General features: G+C 36.9%; 2 protein-coding genes across 2 annotated transcripts in view; one reads left to right on the top strand and one right to left on the bottom strand.

The window, feature by feature from the left end:
• Window positions 1–25,302, bottom strand: part of si:zfos-1056e6.1 (uncharacterized protein LOC107988029 homolog) — a 249,763-nt gene that overhangs the window by 9,354 nt on the left and 215,107 nt on the right. The window lies entirely within an intron of this gene.
• On the top strand, window positions 494–25,071 carry apmap (adipocyte plasma membrane associated protein). Its single transcript, XM_067422612.1, has 9 exons — window positions 494–770; window positions 885–1,001; window positions 7,419–7,534; window positions 7,834–7,926; window positions 13,631–13,747; window positions 13,961–14,135; window positions 14,296–14,430; window positions 17,822–18,014; window positions 24,021–25,071. Exons 1-9 carry the CDS (start codon window positions 679–681, stop codon window positions 24,228–24,230), a joined length of 1,248 nt encoding a protein of 415 aa, XP_067278713.1. The 5' UTR covers window positions 494–678; the 3' UTR covers window positions 24,231–25,071.

Raw genomic sequence — 25,302 nt, forward strand, 5'->3', positions numbered from 1 at the left:
CACTACAATCAATAGCAAATCGTCATATATCGATGCATTTTATACATATTATTAAACATATTTTATATATATATATATATATATATATATATATATATATATATATATATATATATATATATATATATATATATATATATATATATATATATATATATATTATTATTTATGTATTGGGTTGTTTTTGTTGTTACACTATTTATGAGTTGTGCTCCAGTGATATTGAAAGTCTTTGACGTGTACAAGCTCAGCATTGATAATAATTTCTTGATTACATGGTTTTATTTGGCAATCATTGATGAAACGTTTCATGTATTTATTATTGTAAAGAATAAATAAATGTATTCATTTATTTGATTGTTTAGAAATGGAAAAATTGTACTTGAGCTATTTTAGTGATTTTGCTGCCTATCTTAAAAAACAAAACAAAGATTTAGTAGCTCATGACTTTTATTTTGAAACATTGTCCTGGTGTCACTGAAAGTGTTTCTCTGAGCCGTTGATTTCTCCCTCACTGGTGTCGAGGACGCGCGTGGGTCTCGTGCACGTCGTTATGAACTGCCCGCTGGCTCTGGGATGTTGTGAATAAATTCCTCGTTTGTTGGACCATCGTTTATTAAGTCTTATGTTTAAGTGAACGTAGCTTTGAAACAGAGAAAGCGTCGACACTACAACAAAATGAATGAGCCCGAGGGACTGCGGTTCAGGAGGTTGAACAGACCTCAAATAATTACAGACGAAACCCATGAACCTCAGTACAAAAGCACAAGGTAAGACATGCCTACCTGCCTTCATGGGAAACATTACATGCACTTGATTCATTTAATTTATGTGAAACCTGTCTTCTTCATATAAATGTAGCATGTTGTTGTTGTGCGTTGCAGCACTTACAGTGGGAAGGTGTTTCGTGTGACATTACTCACACTGGTGGCTTTCCTGCTCTTCCCACTGTTGGTGGTCATTTTCCTGTTTGAGTCTCCCATTCAACCAGAGGCGTTCAGGTGAGCTTTCAGCTCTTTTCACAATGATCTCCTTAATCATGCACTGGCAAACACAAGTCACACAGTATTTCAGATATTCAGGGATTCCTCAGGACAGTTCCTGGACATACAAGTTTGTATTTGAAAGTCATACACTTTATGAAAAAAATGTAGGTCTAAATTATAATTTTTTTATAGCAACGCATGTACGATATGGTCTTATAACGCATGCAACAACATGTGTGTGTAATGATGTATAAGTTACAGAGAGGAGTACATGTGGACATTGTGTCATGCAGCATTGCTCAGATACCATGCGCTATTGTCATTGGTCCTACTCAGTGTTTATTGCTAAATGTCAGTTGTAAAGTTTATTACAAAATACCAAAAATAACGTATTGTTAGTTGCTGGAAATGCAAGCTGTTGCAATCCTTAACAAGCCCTATTTTGCGTTGTATAAACCTCCTTCTTTTTTAGACTTCATATGCTAGTTATAATCCTATAATAAGGATTTTTATCCCCCAACTGATAATGATATCTTTTAATCATCTCAAATGTCATTCCAACCCTTTATAAATTTAGCTTCTGCTTTTCACATAACTGATTTCCGATTTATAACGGCAAGTTCAAAAAGAAAAAACTTAAGGGGGGGATGCTGTTTCATTTATACTGAGCTTTTTACACTGTTAAAGACTTGGATTTCCATCCTAAACATGGACAAAGTTTAAAAAAATAAGTTGGACATTTGATGGAGTATTTTTGTTTTAAAAATTCTCCTTCCGGTTTCTCACAAGTTTCGGAGAGGTTTTTCGAGTATGGGTCCGCTTGACGTCAACGGGTCGTAATGTCCTTGTATGGGCCGTACGGGCTCTTCTCCCGGAAGGGCGCGCGTGCGTCGACCAGAGCGAGAGAACAAATGCACGCCCATAAACACTGCTCTCACTGCTGTCTCAGGACTTCACCAAATCAACAACGTCACAAAAGAAGTGTGGTTTTGATGGAGCTGTGACGGTAAAGGTTCCCGGTCGTGCTTTGGAAGCAGGCGCTGAGTAAAGCTGCTTCAAATGTCTATGTTGTTGGCTATCGTCGCGTAAGTAAACATCAGTAAATAACACGATCGTATAGATAATTTATCAATGGAGCATGCGATCTATGGTGTGTGTTTAAATACATTTGTTTAGCTGACCACTATAGATGTCAGTTTGTTTATTGTAAAACCACTCAAACATAAAGCTAGAGGACGTTCTCACAAAGCACATTCAAATGCGCATTGTTGTTCTATGTATAACGTTACACTAGTCTGGCGTGCAAAAGCGTTTTGCTTGTGATTGCTAAGGTTTAGTCGCATACAATAGTCCATAAACCAAATCATGTCCTCATAATCCAAAAGTAAACACACACAAATGTTGACAGGCCACTAAATACAGTAACGTTACATACCACAGAGACGGACGTCCTGCTGTTGTTGTTTCTCCTGTTCAATTTATTTCAGCTTCCGGATCTGATTCTGGATCATATATGTATTAGTTGAATCTGATTGATAGCCATGGTTTATTTAGGGTAACGTTTTCTTTTCCACGCTTGAGGATGTCGCAGCTTTCAGACGCTCTCATGCAGTAGCTGCACGCGCTCGTGATTCTTTAGCTCCGCCCACACGATACGCCTCCAATAGTGTCGCCAAATAGTGGAAAAAAGAAGTTTGTCTGTGTCATGTTGTATGCCAGATTTATTCAAATGGGTCTGAAGGGATGACCCCCCCCCCCCCCACCATCACCACACACACACACACACACACACACACACACACACACACTTTTAGCAGTATTTTATATAACTTCAAAGGGTTTCCTGTAAAATGACACCAGCATTTTTAACTTAGACCACTGTATGTGTGTATGGGAAGCTTTTCAATTTGGGTAGGCCAAATCCAGGCGGAAACGTATACATGACAGTGTCATTCCCGACCCTGTACAGGTTCCATGGGGTTTAAGTTAACGTGACAAGACAAAAGAGAACATGCTGTCTGTGAATGTCCTGACTGTGTGAGACACATGATCCACAGAAAGACACCAGTATCGTGTGCACAGACAGTGCCAGAATCCAGTTCTCTTTTGCTCTAACAAACAATAATACATAATTGTGCCAAAATGCCTGTTTTGTGGAGCATTCTAGACCATCTTAAATTAATTAAATAAAGTCTTGAATGGACTTAGAGTTGTGAGAAAATGAGATGTGTGTGTGTCAGCGCGTCAGACCTGAGTAATGTTCAGCAGTGGCAGACTAATACTGTCTGTCATTAATGTTAATCAAAGGACATGGAAAACAGAGAAAACTGTAGATTTAGTAAGGATTAATCTAGATTTAATTTCATTTTTATGCAGTGCAGACTTTGAGAAATGTATTACATTTCAGTGCATTTTCTACCAGGAAGGAAGGACTCGGGTATATATGACATTTTGGCCACTAGGGGTCACTCATTCAAAATAATAACAACAGACGTACTTTGATGACGTCGGGAAAGTGCGTGGGCTCATGGGAGTTGTTGTCATTATTGCCACTGTCAACCAGCGAATCTGGCATCTCCAGCAGAAAACATGTTCACTGACAAGGTAATTGTTATATTACATCTCTATTATTGTTAAGGTTAGTTACGGCTTTTCACTTTATGTAATGTCAATCTAATGAAATAGCAGCGAGCTACCGTTACTTAACAAACTTATCAGTAACGTTAGATAATGTGCGAGACAGAATGTTGTGCGGGCGGTCGCTATGCCAACATACCTATAAGTTGGTAGGCTATGTTGACATATTAACCGCGCATCATAATTTGAGTTACTCAAATTATAGATATGTTGACATGGCATCCGCGATTGTCGAACATTCTGTATATCAACTCTTCAATAAGGAAATAAATTTCAATTTAGTTTATCATTACCAACATAAAACAGTAAATGAGAGAACCAGCACCAGCAATACGTTGTTCATTGGAACACGCGCTGTGTCGCTCCCCACGTTCATCAATCATTCTAATAAACATTTATTTTGGAACTCAGAGATATATGAATAAGTAGATCATTATTAAATCGATATTATATGTAGCTAGTATTAACATATGATAAAAGTGACGGTCACCTTATATTAATTGACCAAGATAGTGGCATATTACCTTATGAAGCTAACGTTACTTTCTCCAGCTACATATAAAACCAATAATAGCTAGTCCATCTGCGTTTTACACATGACATCATCGTGTCACCAAATATACGGATAGAAATACTTTTGAATCAGTTTTTTAAAAAATAGCTCTTTCAGTCTCCAAAAACAGAGAATCCGCCTGTTTGAAAAGCCGATACAAAATGTATAACATTACGTATTCAGCTAAACGCGTCTCAATGTGGTCAAGATCGCTATGCAATATGCAAACATTAGGGCTGGGACAACGCGTCGACGTCATCGATGACGTCGACGCAAAAAATACGTCGACGCAAAATATGCGCGTCGATTCGTCAGATTCAAAATAAAGATGGCGGCGCCGGAGAGTAGTAGCAACCATAGATGTACATAATAAAGTATATTATGTAATTAAGTATATTATTTATTATGTATATCTATGGTAGCAACACGAGTGGCTCCTCAGACTTTTAGAAGTGCAAGGCTTGCGGGTTGGCCACAGTCTATGGGGTTGGCGCGCGGTTGCGCACGGAGCATCACAGGCATGCGCGTCTGTGTTAAGAGCGCCTGCTCCAGGCGCGCACGCGTTTTGTTGTCACGGCTACATAAACAAATTTCTGCACACAGGAAGACAGATGTTTTGGTAATATTTGATGTATTTTAATCACAAAAACAAACGTTTGCATCAAGTGAAAGCATCGGACACATTGGCTACGTTACCTACATAATAAGCTGTTTTAAATTTAAAATGTTCACTGTCTAATCGCGCTGATGTGACCGAGGGTATCCATCCTCTAAGTGAGCAGTTTCATCCCAGGACTATTCCGGTTTTAAACGGAGTATTGGCGCCCATAATGCACTCCACATGTAACTGTTTTCACTGTCATGCCGCGGATGCGCGTGGCGTTTCTGTTGCGGATCAGCCACGGGGCTGCGTGGCGTTTTCTCTGCCTTTGCACACTAGAAGCGTGTCTGACGCGGCGCTGCTGCTGCTATTGATGCGGAGGGAAGCCCTATTCCTAATGTTAAACATAAATAGCCTACTGATACAGCAAAGAAAACGTCGGGAGTAGCCACATATCTATGGTATTGACGGCAAATACTAGGCTACAGAATATTTCGTTCTGTATTGACAGTTGCAATATTTCAAAATCGTTAATTGACGTTTTTTATTATTACAATTAGGCCTATATCTGCATTTATGTAAACCTACAGACTTTCAAACATGAAAATGTAATTTAATCCCAACACACGTGAAAAATAGGCGCTCTTCTATTTCTAGCATGCACGCGTTTTCCGCGCGTCACAGTCAGTGTGCAAACTCCAACCTGTTAACATGTGAGCCGAAACAAAACAAAACACGACACGCCACGCAGCCGAGACGCTCACGCTTGCAGTGTGTCCCCAGATTTGATTAACCAACTTGTTGATATTTAATCGATGGGCATAGCCTGTAGGCTGAGTTGCATACATAGAAAAATCGTATAATATGTTTCTTTGTTGTAGGTTAATACTTATTTATTTGTGTGTGTGTGTGTGTGTGTCTGTGTGTGTGTGTGTGTGTGTACTTTATGTTTTCAAGGTTTTATTGAATGCATTGCTCTTGAATAGTCTTACTTTGGAATTTTAAGAGCAATAAACATATATTGCAATGTTAAGGAATTCGTTTTTTCATTCAGATAATTAAATCAACATGTATAAATTGCTATTAGGCAATTAATGGGGAGATAATCGATAATCGAATCGAATCGTAACCGAATCGGACAGGAAAAATTAATCGTTAGATTAATCGATGCATCAAAAAAATAATCGCTAGATTAATCGTTTAAAAAATAATCGTTTATCCCAGCCCTAGCAAACATACAGCATGTTATGATTAACATGCTTTAAACATATTAACATGCTTTAAACATTTTTTAAAGCATAATAAATGTTAAAATTGATAGCTTTCAATTATACTGTAATGTTGAATGTCTATCATTAATGTTTTAAAAATCCGTTTAAATTGAGATATCAGTAGCAGTTTTAGTATCAGTGATACTGGCCTTCATTCATACAAAGATGCCATTACAACAAATATTTTAACATACATCTTTAAGTTGTTTCTACATTAATTTGGGGAGTGTCTGAAATTATTTCACTATAAAAATATGAAGAAAAAAGAAAGGTTGATTTAATTCGTAAAAACATTTTAACCAATTAACAGGACTAATATATTTTTATATTGGCTAGCTTTATTTTTACTCCGTGTTAAAGCTGCAGTCTGTAACTTTTTGCACTCTAGAGGTTAATAAACAGAACTGCATGCTCCTCTGCAGCGCTTCCTACCAGTCTGGCCTGAAATAGTCCCAATATAATTAATATTATAAGTGTACCATTATTATTCAGGATAAGACAAAAACACAGTTTGGAAAATTAATTCATGTTGTATGTTCTCATTATATCATTTTTGTAAATCTTAAATACAAAAACGTTACAGACTGCAGCTTTAAGTTTTACTTTCGGGGGTAATTTTATTTTGAATTACCAATACTAATTACTAATTACCAAAGGTAGCATTTATAATTTTCGTTTTCATTTTATTTCAGCTTTATTTTGATTGCTGAATACTGTTTTTATAATACAGGTAGTTGATGCAGATGAAAGGTGTCTCTTTTTTTCATTATAATTGCCAAAATTTGTGAGCTGATGTCGAGGCAAAACATATTTGCAATAATGCGGCTGTTTCTCACACAAGGATGACGTATGACATCAGAATACTTAAAATATTGATTGTGCATGAGTCCAATTGAATGCTTTTATGGTGTTTTTTTCTGTCTTTTTGATCTTGTCAGTATAATGCCTCCTTTTGTGTTTCGCAGAATTAAAATTATTTTGTAATAATATGAGTGGGAGTAAGCACAATGAATGCACCGTTTTAATATTTCAATGAATCATTCCTTTAACACTGAATGGAAAGCTTCTTTAATAATTCTTTTATATCTGATCCAATATAGTCCTGGTTCCTGATCTGATCTGCTGCCACAATGTTCTTGAGTCGAGACAAAATCCAATATAAATAAGTCGAGTCCCAGAGTGCTTTCTCATTTCTCTTTTAGTCCTGACAATGGTTAATAATTGATGCCTCTGCAGTTGATATGTAGGGCATTTCATCTCCTCCAGCGTTCTCACGAAAGAACGGCGTTCAGTTCAGTTCTTCTCAACATTTCTGAATGTGAAACTTAACTAAAGTTCTTTTTTTTTTCCCTCTTGTGTTTAATAATTAGTCTCAATGAACCACCTCTTATGACTGGCTGTTACGAGCCCAACGTAAAGCTCAGACAGGCAGAGCGACTGTTCGAGGAGCAGCTCATCGGCCCAGAATCCCTTGCCAATATTGGAGGTCAGTATTTGCAAAGCAATGCAGTCAAAACTTTACCTTTCACCCAGTTTGTCGCAGCTGTTTGGCAGTGTGTGCACTCGGGCATCGACTGCGGTAGTACTGGCCAAAATAGATAAAAGTTGTGTTGACTTGGAGTGTGTTCTTTTATTTTAGGATTGCATGCTTGCACACTCTGAAAATATATAAGAAAGTGTGAAGATTTTATGATATAAATTAATATGTAGATCTTAATATTAATCTTAAGTCGTTATATATTTAAAAATAATTAATGACAACATATGCAATGTCTTTTTTTGTAGATGTTTTGTACACTGGGACGGCTGATGGAAAGATAGTCAAAATTGAGGGAAGGAACATTCATGTTTTATCAACACTTGGCAACCCACCATGTGGTAAGAGAACCAAAAATACTCGTCTGTTTCCTCAAACACTGCGCAATGTGGCATTGCAACACGAGTGACCTTGTCGTTTGAAATGCTTGGGTTCATGGGTTTATTGCACAAGGCATGACACTTTTTTATATTTTTCAGTAACTTTTAGAAAACTGTAACATTAATGATTTTTTTTGTTTAGTTGTTACTTTTGTCATAAGCAGTACACAGAAATCAACATTTGATTACATGAAATTGGTTTAAATATCCGAATCTGATCAAAATTATGGACTGTCCACACTGTGTTTTGCAACTGTTCAGATCCGATCTTTCGTTTTTAGGATTATCTGCATTGGTTTCTATGGCAACCACGTTGCGTTGGTAGGCATACGCCGAAAACAATAAAAGCAACATGGAAGGGTTTGCATTACAGATGTCTTATTTACAACATGACAATAGAGTGGTGCAGGTATGAGATCACTTTGTAGAGTTAGCATTTTATCACTTCCAGTTCCCTTGTCCAAAAGTCAGTGGGTGAGTTTTTGTTGAATGAATGAGGTTTTAGTTAAATGGCTGAAATTAGTTCTGTGGTCATCCGAGAGCGCCCGCTCATCTCACAGCGCGTAAATATTGAGTTCTCTTTCAAGTCTTGCGCTTAAATGGACAAACTCACACAAGAAGTGTCATCATGTCCATCTTGATGAGTATCCTAGCAGACATAGTCTGAATATGCCTTAAGTAAACTGTATAGTATGCACAGTCGAGAAAGACGAGCATATCCCTGCATCAGGTCTTAAAGGCGCAGTTTAGCCTTTACTGCTGTCCTTATATTTAGTTTGACATTAAACAATGCTCTTAATTGAATAGGTTTTGTAAGTTTAATAAGGATTAATCTTTCATTTAAACAGTTAAATATGCAGTTATTTTACATTTGATTACTTTATTCAATTTCTGCAGACCAGTAGGCATGTACAAATTATTATTTAATGTACACATAAGTGAGGTCGAGTTAAACATTTTAGTTTGAATTTTATTTTTCGGTTTTCAGCTTTGGTTTCTTCTTTTTTGGTTTCGGCCAAGAAATTTGATATCGGTGCATCCCTACTGCCAATGTTCTGCTCGGTGTGTTGTCAACACGCTTCAAAGATGCCAGAACGAATAGTTTCATTGTTGGGACTAAAAACCATAAAACTGGAAGCCATAAAAGACCACGAATCATCCAAATGCCACATGCAGGTAAAAAAAAGAGCGCACAGACCCCTTCTCATTTAATGAAATGTATATCAGTTCAATTTTTTTTGTGTGTATAAGCGAGAAAGAGAATGTCAGTATTTCATTAAGACTTGAGATTAAATAAACTGCTTAAGTATTTTAGAGCTTGCAGTATTAATTTTCACATGCAGTTACACATTGTCAGTAAAAATCAAAAAAGTGGCTTGTAAAAACATTGAGTGGTAGACTTTGAAACAAGTTAATTTCCATCCCTGGCGAGCGCTGTCTACGGGTGACGTCATGTATTTTGTGAAATGCGCAGTTAGGTAATGTGTCGCCCTCCATACATTGCGAAACAGATATGCAATATAAACAATACAAAATTGGCCTACAATAGAGATTTTAAGTCTACATTCAACTACAACTGTTTATTAAAGGTTTGTTGCCGATTAGAACTTGAAGTGCGATGAGGTCTTAAAATATTTTGAGACGGTCTTTAAAAAGTCTTAAAAAGGTATTGAAATTAACTTCAGGATTCCTGCATATACCCTGTAAAGGAAAACTCTGGTGAGAAATGAACCTAGAGGTAATTAACAGATGGTTACCGAGTAGATCGTTCTCTGGGATGCGTTTTCATGAAAATCGAATGTAAAGAGTTTTATCTCTAAAAACAGATTAGCTTATAACGCTTGTCTATGGGGCACAGGGTAAGTGAAATTAAATCGCTAGTAGGCATGTGCCGATATCAATTTTTCATGTTGCGATTAATTGCTGAAGTTTTATCACGATATACAATATTATCACAATATTGAAATAAGTTGCAAAAAAAGTGTTGCCATAGCATAACAGCTTTAAGAACTATTTTTGTTAAAACAAAAATAATTGAATGTTTAATACAATAGTGCACCAAAAATATATAAAGCTCTGGGGAAAAAATTAAGAGACAACTTAACATTGAGAAACAATGAGAAATCAATGTTAAATGGTCTCTTGATTTTTTTTCAGAGCTGTAAAATTATAATTTTCAAACAGATTAAAGAGCAAAAGAATTAGGCTATAAAGAACAACAGGTAGGCTTACAAATAAGGTCTCATTATTTAATGCATTAACTAAGATTGAGCAATAGCTACATTTGGTACAGAAAGTAATAATGCTTTTGTTAATGTTAGTTAAGAAATACTGATCATTGTTAGTTTTATCTTAGGTCCATTAAAACAGTTATTTTGATTTTGATTGTAATGTTATTAAATAGTAACTAAGAAATTAACATTACTTAAAATGATTAATTCTTTATAAGTATTTTTCATTGTCAGTTTGGTAATAATGAATTAACATGTTAACTAATAAAGTTGTATGTCTCAAAGTTTTACTGAACAATAACAAATAATTAGAACAGTTCTAATCATTAGGACATGTTGTAGTCCAGATTAAAACATAAAAATATTTAAGTTTGAAAATAAATAGCCTATTAAGTCTTTAAGTATTAAGTATTTGGTGCTGTGATGAACAACATTGAAATGACAAAAAACGAATGGCTGTTTGCTGGTTTCCGGGATAACCGCTGCATTCTGCAGTTCATCAGCGCTGCTGTCACTGAGCGGCACTTCAGCAGCGCGTCTCCTTCACCGGTTTAGTCGTGTGCAAACGCACGTTGGGCTTGTTTATATCTGAGCGCGTGTCCCTTTGACGCAGAATACAGCCGTGTTGAGCATTTATACGGTTGATGGGCAAAGTATTCTTGAGTGCATTATAAAAAAATATATAAATTGTTAATAAATTATTATTTACAATATTTTAAAGTGCCCACGATAACAATATCGTGCATATTCATTATCGTGATAAATCGCATTATCGAAAATCGGCACATGTCTAATCGCTAGTTAATATCACTAACAAGGCTCAAAATAGCCTCACACTAACACGGCAGCATAATGAGGGTCCCTACATGCAAACCAAAGCATTGAGAACTTTGTAAGTGTTCAAACAGTTTAATAAGAAGATACTTTATAAACACAGTCCATTACGCCTTTACGGTCAGGCGCCATCTTGGAAAACAGTCTCGACTAGTCGAGCGACGAACACTGTGCTAAGTGAGCTGGTCGTTAGGAATTAAGTTTGTGGAATCTAATTACATGGACATTTTTATTTGTTTATTTTCTCTGTTGTGTTCAGTGTTTTCTTCCGGAAACAATGGCCCATATGAGATTCCAAGTCACAGTTCATCACTTAGCACAGCGTTCGAGGCTCGACTCGTCTTGTTTTCCAAGATGGCTGCTGTCTGTAAACGCGTAATGGACTGTGTTTATAAAGTATCTTCTTATTAAACTATTTGCACTCTTACAAAGTTCTCAATGCTTCAGTTTGCATGTAGGGACCCTCATTCTGCTACCGTGTTAGTGTGAGGCTATTTTGAGCCTTGTTAGTGATATTAACTAGCGATTTAATTTCCCCATACACAAGCGTTATAAGCTAAACTGTTTTTAGTGTTCGATTTTCATGAAAACTCATCCCAGAGAACAATCTACTCGGTAACCATCTGTTAATTACCCCTAGGGTCATTTCTCACCGGAGTTGTCCTTTAATTAAAAAAAGTAATCTGATTATGGTAGTCAAGTTACCTGTAATGCATTACAACACTGTTTGCAATTATCTAGAAAAATTAATCGTAATCAACACATTGCACAGGTTTTTCAAATGAAAGAATCTGTGCCGATCTGTCACCAGTTAAACCGTAACAGCTGCATGGTTTATGCATGCGTTTGAGCTCTTAAATATGTAGAAAGAGATTTCTGAAAACCGCTGTTGAAAGTGTATTGGATCGAGCAGCACAACAAATTTGTAGCCAATTGACATTACAAAAGAGAAAAGCTCAAAGGAATATCGCTGGAAAAGGAAGGGTTATGATCAAGCAAGACTTAAGGACCCAGTTATATTAGAAAACTCTGAGAAAACGAAGCGGGGAGGCCTGAAAATAGATTGTGTTTTTTCTGCTGAGTGTGTGCTGCTGTTGAATAATACTGAATTTTGCATGTATATACTTATGTACTTTGTTCTTTCTTGTCGTTTGTTTGTCATCTTTGCTTTATTTTTCACAAAGCTTTATTTTACTTTGCTTCTGCTATGATAAAGCAACATCCATTCTTGTGTTGCGTATTTGTGCATTTCAAGGGCGAAGCAATGAAGGCGGGGTGTGTTTGGGTTCATTTTAATCACCGACCGTGTTCAACAATGATTCTCAGAAATCGCTTGCTATACCTTTTAATTTACATTTTAAATGCTCATCGTTATGGTTTAGTCTTTCTTTGTAACGTAGAACAGGGTTACCTATAATATTCTTTGACAGCCCTGAAACCATAAATATCTGACTAATGGTTTAAATGGTCTTGTCGACTAGAAAAATCTTTAGTGTGGGGAAGTCCTATTGGTACATTACAGTAAAAAGGCACATGCATTAATGTAATGTAACATATTAAAGCCCTACATTTCTTAATGTGTTTTATTACAGTAGAAGAGGGCTTTTTATACAGTGGATGTACTCCTTCCTTTTGCCTGGCTGTGTTGTAAACTGCTGACACTGTGGAAACAAACATAAGATGTGCTTAGAATTTAAATTGTTGACTAGCTCAGGCATTTTGTTCCATCAAACACATCAAGTTATTTAATAAAGGAGTTATGTTTTAGGGCCAGTTGTTCAATAGTAATCTGATCGGATTGGATCCAATCTTGAAAATTGGTTTGTCAAAAGACAAATAGGATTCTGAAATCAGATTAGATCACAAAATCCAATCTTCTTTTTGATATGAATCAAATCTTCAGTTTGTACTGTTCAAAACTTTTTTGTAAATTTTTTGGACCTTTAACCCCCCCAAAAATCTGGATTATACTGATCCCAGCAGAAGGGTGGATATATAAAATATTGTATCATGTACTATACACACACATTTCTTATTTTGCTCGATTAGTTTTAACTGTTAAAGTAATTAATTATAAGTAGACATTATTAGGCTACCTATATAGCCAGTTGGTTGCCTACATTAAAGTAAAAAAAAGAGATTTTGATAAAATAATCACCAAACAGCTGTAAATATCAAACAAAAATATATTTAATTTAAAAAAAAGATCACTGTTTGTAAGCTACATTGGCACAATAAGAGATGAACCAGTCAAAGGCTCTTTGTGAGTGAAAGCAGTTTCTCGTTACGCAAGCATTGAAATAAAAATAAAAAAACAATTCCCCCATCTCATATTTTCCATCATCATGTCCATTTAGGGGCTCCGCAGAGCACTAGTAATCCAGATTTGGTTATCTGAGAAAGTGTGTATCGGGATCAGGGAAATCTAATTTTACCTTGAAAACAAAAGTAAGATGGATTACCTGATCCTGGAGAGCAAACTGTGGGATTTCCAAATCCAGATCACTGGATCACTCTGATCCAGATTAAACTTTTTGAACAACTGACCCATAGATATAATTGAGAGACTATTATCATTATTATTTTTTTCTGATTCGAAGGCTCTCATGAGCATGAACACACTTGTGGACGTCCTCTGGGAATCCGCGTGGGACCCAATGGCACCTTGTTTGTAACTGATGCCTATTTGGGACTGTTTGAGGTCAATCCTGTCACAGGTAAGGAAAGGGAATCCACATAATCTGTTTCAAAAAGACTGTACTCATTTAAAGGGATAGTTCATGCATAAAATGAAAACTCTGGCATTATTCACTCAACAATATATTGAGGAATTGAGGCATCTTTACACCCCTCCTCATACATAGTTCATAGTGGCCACTGGTCTGTCAAGCTCCAAAAAGAATAATGCACTGAATCATTTTGGCTTTTAGGTGAGGTAACATCTCTGGTGAGCACAGGGAAGATGATCGGTGGTCGACGTCTGGGCTTTGTGAATGATCTGGATGTAACTCAGGATGGGAAAAAGGTGTACTTCACTGACTCCAGCAGCAGGTGGCAGCGCAGAGACTTCATGCACCTGATCATGGAAGCCACAGCAGATGGACGGTAACTGGGACATGAAAAATTCATCTGATTTTATGTGCATTTGACGGGTTTCCACACTTTACAGTTTTATTAGTTGTGTGTAGTGTCTGAATCACTGCTTGTTTTTATAAGAAATGGCGTTTTAGTAAAGTGACTACTGTTGCTTATTTTGTTTTTCCAGTGTGCTTGAGTACGATACAGAGAGCAAGGAAGTTTCCGTGATGATGGAGAACCTGAGGTTTCCTAACGGCATCCAGCTCTTCCCTGATGAGGAGTCTGTTCTGGTGGCTGAGACCACGATGGCTAGAATAAGGAGGTGATGCTCACCGTACTGTTTACATTCGGTTACTTTGGTCATTGATTGTTAATGTACTTGTATATTGTTTCATGTTTTAAGTGATTCTAATCAAAACCCGGGATCTTATTATCCCAGAACAAAAGCACAGTACTTCTGCACACTACCAGTCAAAATTTTGGCATCAGTACGATTTTTTAAAAGAAATTACCTGTAATACTTCTGCAAGTTTATAGATATTACTAAAGATTGCTGTTTGAATAAATACATTATTTTGAACTTTCTATGTATCAAGAATCCTGACGTTATAATACAAAAATATTAAGCTGCACAACTGTTCATTTTATTTGTATGATTTCTGAATGATCATGTGACACTAAAGACTGGAGTAATGATGGAAGGGAAAATTCAGCTTTTGTGAACCCCTTGCAGAATCTGTGAAAATGTGAATAATTTTACTAAAATAAGAGGGATCGTACAAAATACATGTCATTTTTTTTTTATTTAGTACTGTCCTGAATAAGATATTTTGCATAAAATATGTCTAGATATAGTCCACAATACTAAAAAATAGCTCAGTTTATAAAAAATAACCCCGTTCAACAGTTTATGTACCCTTGATTCTTAACACTGTGTGTCGTTCTCTGGATGATCCACGGCTGTGTGTGTGTTTTGTGATGATGTTCTTGAGTCTCTTGTTTGTCCTGAGCAGTTAAACTGATCAACATTCTTCAGAAAATTCCTCCAGGTCCTGCAAATTATTCCGTTTTCCAGCACCTTTTGCATATTTGCATACCCTTTCTATAAGGATGACTGTAGGATTTTGATATCCATCAAAACCCATTTTGTTAAAGAGGCTACAATTTGAACAAGCTCACTAAAATTGGACAGTGGAAGACTGGAAAAATATTGCCTGGTCTGAAAAGTCTCGATTTCTTTTGAGACATTCAGATGGTAGAGTCAGAATTTGATTAGAGAACCTTGTTGCCACTGTGCAGGCTGGTGGTGGTGGTGTAATGGTGTGGGGGATGTTTTTTGGCACACTTTAGGCCCCTTAGTGCCAATTGGGCATCATTTAAATGCCACGGCCTACCTGAGCATTGTTTCTGACCATGTCCATCCCTTTATGACAACCATGTACTTATCCTCTAATGGCTACTTCCAGCAGGATAATGCACCATGTCACAAAGCTCGAATCATTTCAATTTGGTTTCTTGAACATGACTGAGTTCACTGTACTAAAATGGCCCCAACAGTCCCCAGAGCTTAACCCAATAGAGCATCTTTGGGATGTGGTGGAACGGGAGCTTCGTGCCCTGGATGTGCATCCCACAAATCTCCATCAACTGCAAGATGCTATCCTATCAATATGGGCCAACATTTCTAAAGAATGCTTTCGGCACCTTGATGAATCAATGCCACGTGGAATTAAGGCAGTTCTGAAGGCGAAAGGGGGTCAAACACAGTATTAGTATGTGTTCCTAATAATCCTTGTATTCGTTTCGAACCGTTTCGGTACAGGTCTATTGCTCCGGTGCATGTGTGCAATCTTTAACAGTTAGCAGTTGGCTTTACACTCTGGAACACACTACAATCCGAGTTCCCACACAAACATATCAAGTATTTTGTCCATTTTATCACAAAATTCAAACGATAAATGATGTTTTGACGCTCTATAATGTGACGTGAGTGAACGCGATCATCTCTTCCTAAAGAATAAACATGAATTAATATCTGAAGGTATGTTAAGGATACATTACAACTTACTGAAACATAACAAATGTCTCGTAATCGTTCAATCAGGGTTTCAACGGCGGGAAGACTTCAATAAAACAGCTTGAGAGCAATGTCACGCACCATCACATTTACCCCAGGCAGTCATTCAGAGTCCACAGCTGTTAGTTCACTAGAGAAATCAACTCTTAAACTACATATGACCTATATTAGCTTATAAATATTTATTATATTCTACTTGACCTGTTAGTGATGTATTGATTATTTTATGTATGTTTAAATAAATCTCTCTGTGTAAGACAGCCACTGTGTATAAGGCTAATAGTTTGGGCTCTAATATTATAATGTCTAAGTCAGGGCTCCCTATAGCTTACAGCATTATCTTTTAAGTAGGCTACTGTTTAATAAAAATAAAGAGATATTTTGTAAAACTGCGGTACTGAACTGTCAGTTTTGTGTACCGTTACACCCCTTTGAGAGATGCTCATATTTGCTTTCTAATCAAAATCCGACTAATAATTAGCTAGTCTGTGCTTCACCTTTCCATCTATATTTCAGTAAACTGATCGTCCCGTGTAATTTTAAACACGTTCCTACCTTTAGGCTGGTTCATTATCAGGTCAGCCAGAACACATCAGTTCTCCCTGTCACTTCTTTATCGCCTCTCACAGCTGAATCATTGAATGACAGTCCTCGTTCACTGCAACTTGACGTCTCATGTCTGCTAGAGGCACAGGCCGTTCTCCTTACCTGAATAAATGATGTGCATGCAGTTGCCAAGGCAACAGGCTCCATCATTAAGCTTGCTGTGTGGAGAGATGCATAGCATGTTTCCTCTTGCTAAACTTAGTGTGGTCTCAGTGCTGCAGAAGGTTTAATATTAATGTACTTTAACCCTGTGGTGATCTGGGATGGTCTGGTTTAATCAGTGGAAACAGTGCTAGGTACAAATTACTCACAGATTACCTGAGGTTGCAGTTATTAAAATGAGACATTAAAATATGTTGCCAAAAGATCAAAATTTTGGTTGGTGTATTACCATTTATTGGAACCAGAATTGTTAAATTCTTAACAATTCCAGTGGTGAAATTTCAGCTTGACTTGGTTTAGCTCAGGGGTTTTCAAACTTTATGATGCCAACAAGGACCCCCATACATGATGAACCTTTTATGAGGGACCCCCTTCCTAAAATCCATCTATTTTAATGTATGAAAAAAACATTTAAACTGCTAGATAAATAGTAAATGTGATATTATAAATACAATGTATGGTTTCCAAACTTAAATCGGCTATACTTAATAATCAAAAATGATTTATATGAGCACTGGGGTTCATAACATACTGCATTAAGAACCCCAGTGAGCAAGATAAATGTGACTAAAGTAAGAACAACTCACTAGAAAGATACAAAGCAAACATATACAATTATGGAAAGTACAGCAAGAAAGACGAGAAACATTTAGAAATGAAACAGTTAGAATGTTTGGTAGAATTTATCCACTTTTTCTTTGTTTTTTTATTCTCTGAAATGTTCTGGGGACCCCTTAGAAACTTCTTGAGGACCCCTGGGGGTCCCCGGATCCCAGTTTGAAAACCCCTGGTTTAGCTGATGTGTATGGGTCTGTCACTGCTCATGTTCAGTTCTGCATATTGAATGTTTACTTTGTTCTCTTCTCAGAGTTCACGTGTCTGGCCTCAATAAAGGAGGAATGGACACCTTTATAGATAACCTCCCAGGATTTCCTGACAACATTCGACGCAGTTCTTCAGGTGGATACTGGGTGGCCATGTCTGCTGTGCGACCCAACCCTGGCTTCTCAATGCTGGACTTCCTGTCTCAAAGACCCTGGATTAAGAAGCTCATATTTAAGGTAAGCTGCCATAAATTAAATCAAGGAATTGTGACTGCAAGGTAAAGTTTTTATTTAATTTTTTTGAGTGGCTGATTTTAAAATTTGTATTATTGCCATCAGTGATGGGAATAACGGTGTTATAGATAAACGGTTATACCATTTTGGCAATATAGGGGTGCTCAATATTAGTGTTATAAAGACGTGTTGCGGCGCTGAGTGACCGCCCCTTTAAGGGCGCTTCGCACCGGACACGGCGCACCTTTAAAATTCGAACACATACACCGACGGCGGCATTCGACGCCTGTCCGCGGCGATTAAATGTATATTTCCCTCAAATCGTGAATGTACATACTGATTTCACCCTGTACTACAAGATACACTCATCGTGCAGCTCTTCTGTCAGAAGTCGATTCAAAATTGAGCTCGCGCGTATATAATGTTCACGTCTGCCTGGTGTGAGCTACCTGAGACACAGTGCTGAGCTTCAGTCCAGTGTGAGACCCCCTTTAGGCACAATCGGCTTCAGAACGTGCATATAAACGCACTCAAAGTGTTCTTTTCCTTTCAAGGCAGGTATTTTTTTAGGTTTATTTATCAAAATGTTCTTTTATATATTTGTGTGATGTTCTGTTTCGATCGCGGCTTTTAAATGTTATGAGAGAACGGTTCATTTACGAATGTATAGTGTATAGTTTTGATGACTTTATTAAAAGTGGTGGCTGTGTGCCGTGTGTAAAGTAAAAGAAAAATAGACTTTAGACTAGTGACTAGACAATCACTATGACTTTAGACTAGACAATAGACTAGTGTTCTGCCCTTCCCAACCCGTTTATACCGTTTATTTTTTCCGGTCTATGGTTTACACCATAGACCGTAAAAAAATATGGACGACTCGACATCATCTGTTTCCGCTTGCCATATTTGAAGCTTTCAGGCGGCCTGCACGGCGCTGACATCTTGGGACCGAGTCTGCACAGTAGCGATTTCGGGACCGGAGTTGCGCAGTAGAGTACAGGAAGTAGAGCAGGAAGTACAGCTGCGAAATCAAAAGCCCGCCCACACTCTCGCAGATGCAGAACAAATAATTATGTTGGTGTCAAATAAACAGTTATGGAAATGTAGAAATTAAAGCTAAAGGACCAATCTGCTCCCAAAAATTCCGAAAAAAGTCCGTTAGTGCCTCAGTGACAACTTCACTCAGTGAAGCCGTCAATCTCAGCTGTCAATCATGACGTCACACCCCCTGTTTTTAAAGCGTCAGATAACTAACTCAAACTAAACTTATTTTAAAAACGAACACTTGAAATGAAATCATCGTGATGATAACTGCCTTCAATGACATAAACTAACTTTGGGGGAAAAATATTTGAAGTGTAATTTTATTATTTAGTTTGCCTCGCGTCCATTAGAAAGCACAGAGGGGCGGCTATACTGGGACCGGTCCCCGGGGGGCGATCGAGGCGCGAAAGCTTCAGTAAATGAGAGGGAGACTGCAGGCTTGGTTTACACACACACATAGATGATTTGACTATTGGTCGACCATAGAGAGATTCGAAAATTCTGATTCGAAAAAAAAAAAAAAAAAATTATATATATATATATATATATATATATATATATATATATATATATATATATATATATATATATATATTAAAAAATTCTTAATGTCTAGTGAATTTTTTTTTTTATATATATAAAAAAAAAATGTATATATATAAAAAAATTTATATATATATATAAAAACAAGGCTTAAAGCGACAGCAGCCAGCCATGCATCTGTCCTTAATGTTAATCACTCACTGCTCTTGACTAAATAACTTTTGTAGCTTTAATAAGGATTCATCTATCTATATTTAATTAATAATTTATGCAGTACAGACTGTTTGATAACTTTGTTCAATTTCTGTAGCCTATTTTAAATAAGACAGATATCTTAAAATCAACATTTAATTCGTTTCCTTTTTAGAAAATGTTTACATTTTATTGCTGAAATTGCATACATTAATATCTGTGAAAACTAAACCAATTTATTGCATTCAATTGCCACATTATCTCATAGTTGATATTTATATATAATATCAACAAAAATATAATATAATATAATATATAAAATAATATATTCAAAAACTAATAAAAATATAAAAATCGATTTCAAATGTCTTTAAAAATGTAAACATAGTACAACCTAAATTAAACCTACAACCTATAAGTGTAAATAATAGTAATATAAATAATAATAATAATAATAATAATAATGCCTGAACATTGCATTTATGTTGTGCAACTTAACTTTCAGCTTCAGCTCAGGCATGCCATAAGCCTTTACAGTCTTCTGAAGGCTTTGTGATTTCTGAACCCAATCTGATTTAGATATCCACAACCGATAATCGCATTACAATTATTCAATCTCTCTCGCATTGCAGTCTTTGATCTAAAACGAAAGTTAAAGAACGACACACATTCATTGTGTTTTTGCACTAGCATTAGCAAAGCTATTGCTTATTGAGCAACAACATTCTTCAAAATAATAATAATAATACTTGCAGTTATTCACATCACAACCTAACCATAAGCTCTACTCTTCTGCACAATGGTAACGGTCAAAACTTCAACATAACTAGAAATTCTTTCAAATGTCAAACAAAAATGAACATTATACATTAACAGATGTTTCCCTTCACTCAAAAATACATTAAACAGCACTTCATTTCAATATTAATATCTATTTCCAGCCATATGCAAAGCATGCTGGGAACTTACAATGGTGTCTCTAAATAAAACTGCACAATTGAGCTAATTCTCTTAAAATAAACAAGTCATTTTATCAGCTTAATCGGTTCCTCAATTCAAGCCTCAAAATTGTCAATGGTGAGTTTCCAGACCAAACATCTTGATGTGGGTCTGGCTTGTCAGGCTACAGATAATGATCAAGTGAAATAAATGAACCCCTCAATGTTGTTTAATTAGTTTTGTTACAATGTTATATTAATTTCAAAGTAATAAAATTACACAAGGTTGTTGTAAATGCAGTTATCATTAATTCCAATGCAAAACTCACTGAGCAACAATGATGCATCTAATTCTCAATAGCTCCTCAAATGTTTTATCATTGAGTCTGCAGCGTTCTGGTCTGAAGATCTTTCCTGCAACACTTAAGATTCTCTCAACAGGTGCAGAGGAAGCTGCTATGGCAAGATGGACATGTCTATGCATTTCTTTGAATTTTCCTTAAAATTTCATTCAATTGAATTCAAATTCGATTTAAATTCAAGAACTGAATTGGAATTTAGGGGTCATTCTCAATTAAATTCTGATTTGTGCACAAGCCTGGTTCAGAGATAGACTAGCGACATACAGCGAAATGCTTTGGTGCTGTGAATGGGGCTTAAACTAATAGCTGACAAAATAAACACTAATAGAAAGGCACACCGCATCTGCTAGACTACATGGTAGTGGAGGGGTCTGCGGTTAAAGGCATATTGTGCTCCTTTAATTTACAGTGTGTGCTGCACAGTATTGAGAATATTGAGCTGAAGCTTGGCTTACAAAATTAAATCACAAATCTAATCGCAATATGTGTCAGAAAAATCACAATTTCCCCAAATCACACGACCCTAATTCATGCGATAGTAGTTCTTCCTCTCACTAAAGCTGTTAACACAGTCTTGTACCTTATATTTTTTGTTTATAACTTTTTTGCGTCAAATCAAAATTTGTAGTGTTATGATTCACCTCATCGCTCATTGGCTGGGTTCATGATTTATTTAAATGAGGTGTATGTAAGATTGTGGCCAAAACTGGTACTGCAATCACTTTCAAATGACTGTAGAGTGGTGTATCCCACTCCCCCTCCCTCTGACTCGAGGTTGCCAGATTGGCTGCAGGATCATCAGGAACGTTTGTAGATCTGCAGCTGTGGTAACTAGAGCAGATCTGGCAACCCGGATGCCCAAACACTGCTGACTTTGTGATTGGTCGATAGGTGGAGGGCGGAGCTTCAGGCCAAAACCCAACATGTCAACATCAACATCAGTTGAGGGCTGCAACAACAACTTTTAAATGACAATATCCTGGCCGGACTACTGTTGTCAGTGATATAAGTATTTGAAATTGACACGATTTCTTAATGTCTGGTGACATATCAGGGCCATTTATGATTAATTGAAATCTTACATACAGTTCCTTTAAAACTTTAAAAAAAAAAATTCCTAGTTTTTGTGTACCGTACATAAAACTAATTATATATATATATATATATATATATATATATATATATATATATATATATATATATATATATATATATATATATATATATATATATATATACAGTCTTGTTCAAAATAATAGCAGTACAATGTGACTAACCAGAATAATCAAGGTTTTTAGTATATTTTTTATTGCTACGTGGCAAACAAGTTACCAGTAGGTTCAGTAGATTGTCAGAAAACAAACAAGACCCAGCATTCATGATATGCACGCTCTTAAGGCTGTGCAATTGGGCAATTAGTTGAAAGGGGTGTGTTCAAAAAAATAGCAGTGTCTACCTTTGACTGTACAAACTCAAAACTATTTTGTACAAACATTTTTTTTTTCTGGGATTTAGCAATCCTGTGAATCACTAAACTAATATTTAGTTGTATGACCACAGTTTTTTAAAACTGCTTGACATCTGTGTGGCATGGAGTCAACCAACTTGTGGCACCTCTCAGCTGTTATTCCACTCCATGATTCTTTAACAACATTCTACAATTCATTCACATTTCTTGGTTTTGCTTCAGAAACAGCATTTTTGATATCACCCCACAAGTTCTCAATTGGATTAAGGTCTGGAGATTGGGCTGGCCACTCCATAACATTAATTTTGTTGGTTTGGAACCAAGACTTTGCCCGTTTACTAGTGTGTTTTGGGTCATTGTCTTGTTGAAACAACCATTTCAAGGGCATGTCCTCTTCAGCATAGGGCAACATGACCTCTTCAAGTATTTTAACATATGCAAACTGATCCATGATCCCTGGTATGCGATAAATAGGCCCAACACCATAGTAGGAGAAACATGCCCATATCATGATGCTTGCACCTCCATGCTTCACTGTCTTCACTGTGTACTGTGGCTTGAATTCAGAGTTTGGGGGTCGTCTCACAAACTGCCTGTGGCCCTTGGACCCAAAAAGAACAATTTTACTCTCATCAGTCCACAAAATGTTCCTCCATTTCTCTTTAGGCCAGTTGATGTGTTCTTTGGCAAATTGTAACCTCTTCTGCACATGCCTTTTTTTTAACAGAGGGACTTTGCGGGGGATTCTTGAAAATAGATTAGCTTCACACAGACGTCTTCTAACTGTCACAGTACTTACAGGTAACTCCAGACTGTCTTTGATCATCCTGGAGGTGATCATTGGCTGAGCCTTTGCCATTCTGGTTATTCTTCTATCCATTTTGATGGTTGTCTTCCGTTTTCTTCCACGTCTCTCTGGTTTTGCTCTCCATTTTAAGGCATTGGAGATCATTTTAGCTGAACAGCCTATCATTTTTTGCACCTCTTTATAGGTTTTCCCCTCTCTAATCAACTTTTTAATCAAAGTACGCTGTTCTTCTGAACAATGTCTTGAACGACCCATTTTCCTCAGCTTTCAAATGCATGTTCAACAAGTGTTGGCTTCATCCTTAAATAGGGGCCACCTGATTCACACCTGTTTCTTCACAAAATTGATGACCTCAGTGATTGAATGCCACACTGCTATTTTTTTTAACACACCCCTTTCAACTAATTCAACCAATTGCACAGCCTTAAGAGCGTGCATATCATGAATGCTGGGTCTCATTTGTTTTCTGAGAATCTACTGAACCTACTGGTAACTTGTTTGCCACGTAGCAATAAAAAAATATATGAAAAACCTTGATTATTCTGGTTAGTCACATTGTACTGCTATTATTTTGAACAATACTGTATATATATATTCCTTCTCCATATATATTTCTGAAATGGATATGCTTTTCCATGTTTTGTCTGTTTTCAGCTCTTCAGTCAAGACACCCTATTGAAGTTTGTGCCGCGCTACAGCCTGGTGGTAGAGCTGCAGGACGGCGGCACGTGTGTGCGTAGCTTCCACGACCCTCACGGCATGGTGGCGGCCTACATCAGCGAAGCACACGAGTACAACGGCTACCTGTACCTGGGCTCCTTCCGCTCCCCTTACCTGTGCAAGCTGGACCTGAGCAAAGTGTGAACCGCACCGAAGAACACGTCACGATCCTGACATGCTCGGCTTGAGTCATGGCTTCCAAACAAACAGATTCCGAAGCAATTAACGTTGGCGGCGCGTCAGCAAAAACACTAATCAAATTCTTCCATATTATAGTCAACACATGACCAAACACAGTCCGTTCGTTTGATCCCGTTCTCTTTATTTAGGTCTGACAGATGCCTGTATTTTGTTCCATTAACCTGTGTGGGTGACTTTTTTTTTTTGTTGATGAGATGTGCGGTGAATAATAAGCTCTCTGGCAGCCAGTTTTTTGTTTTGTTTTTTAATCAAAAGATGTGCCATTACTATTTTTATTTCCGTCTCTCTTGTGACAGAAATTTCTGAACTTGTTTTATTTGCACCAAGCCGTCATCTGGTCCTTAAAATAGAGCTGCCAACTGTTTTTCTTAAAAGCGCTGTGACGACTGTGGGTGGCAGCATAAGGATGTTGTTTTGGGGAAGTGAAAGGGTAATTTCATTTTATTATGAAATGAATCTCCTGCAACATTCAGCTATAAATAGTTCTGGTTTTAAGAATGTTCAAATGTGTGAATGGTTTGGTTTATTTTTAATTAAGAGATTGAAGGTGTATTAATTCCTCATTTCACTGTTATTTGTATATGTTGCGGAAATGAGAGCTGTCTCACACTTGGCTGATAAATGCTACTGGCTTTATAGTATTTAGCACACCCTCACACAAGAATCTGTGTTTTCCATTCATATATTGTGTCTTTAATAATTATAAGCAATAATGTCATATAACAGCGGTTCTTAGCTGGCGGGTCACAGACAATGGTGAAGAAATAAATGAAGTTAATCATAATCTTGCATAGTTGGGAAAGCAAAATGAATTTGCTTAACTTTTTTCTTTTTGCATTTCTGTAGTTTAGACAGTATAGCATGTTAGCAACGCCAAGGGTTCGATTCCCAGGGAATGCATGAATTGGGAATGGAGACAATGCAGGTCACTTTGGATTAAAGCTTCTGACAAAAGTAAGTCTTGTTGACATCAAAGATTGTGTGGATACTCAAGCTGCACAATCGTTAAAGATTG

This window comes from Pseudorasbora parva, chromosome 17, assembly GCF_024679245.1.
Source record: "Pseudorasbora parva isolate DD20220531a chromosome 17, ASM2467924v1, whole genome shotgun sequence".
Classification (NCBI taxonomy): domain Eukaryota; kingdom Metazoa; phylum Chordata; class Actinopteri; order Cypriniformes; family Gobionidae; genus Pseudorasbora; species Pseudorasbora parva.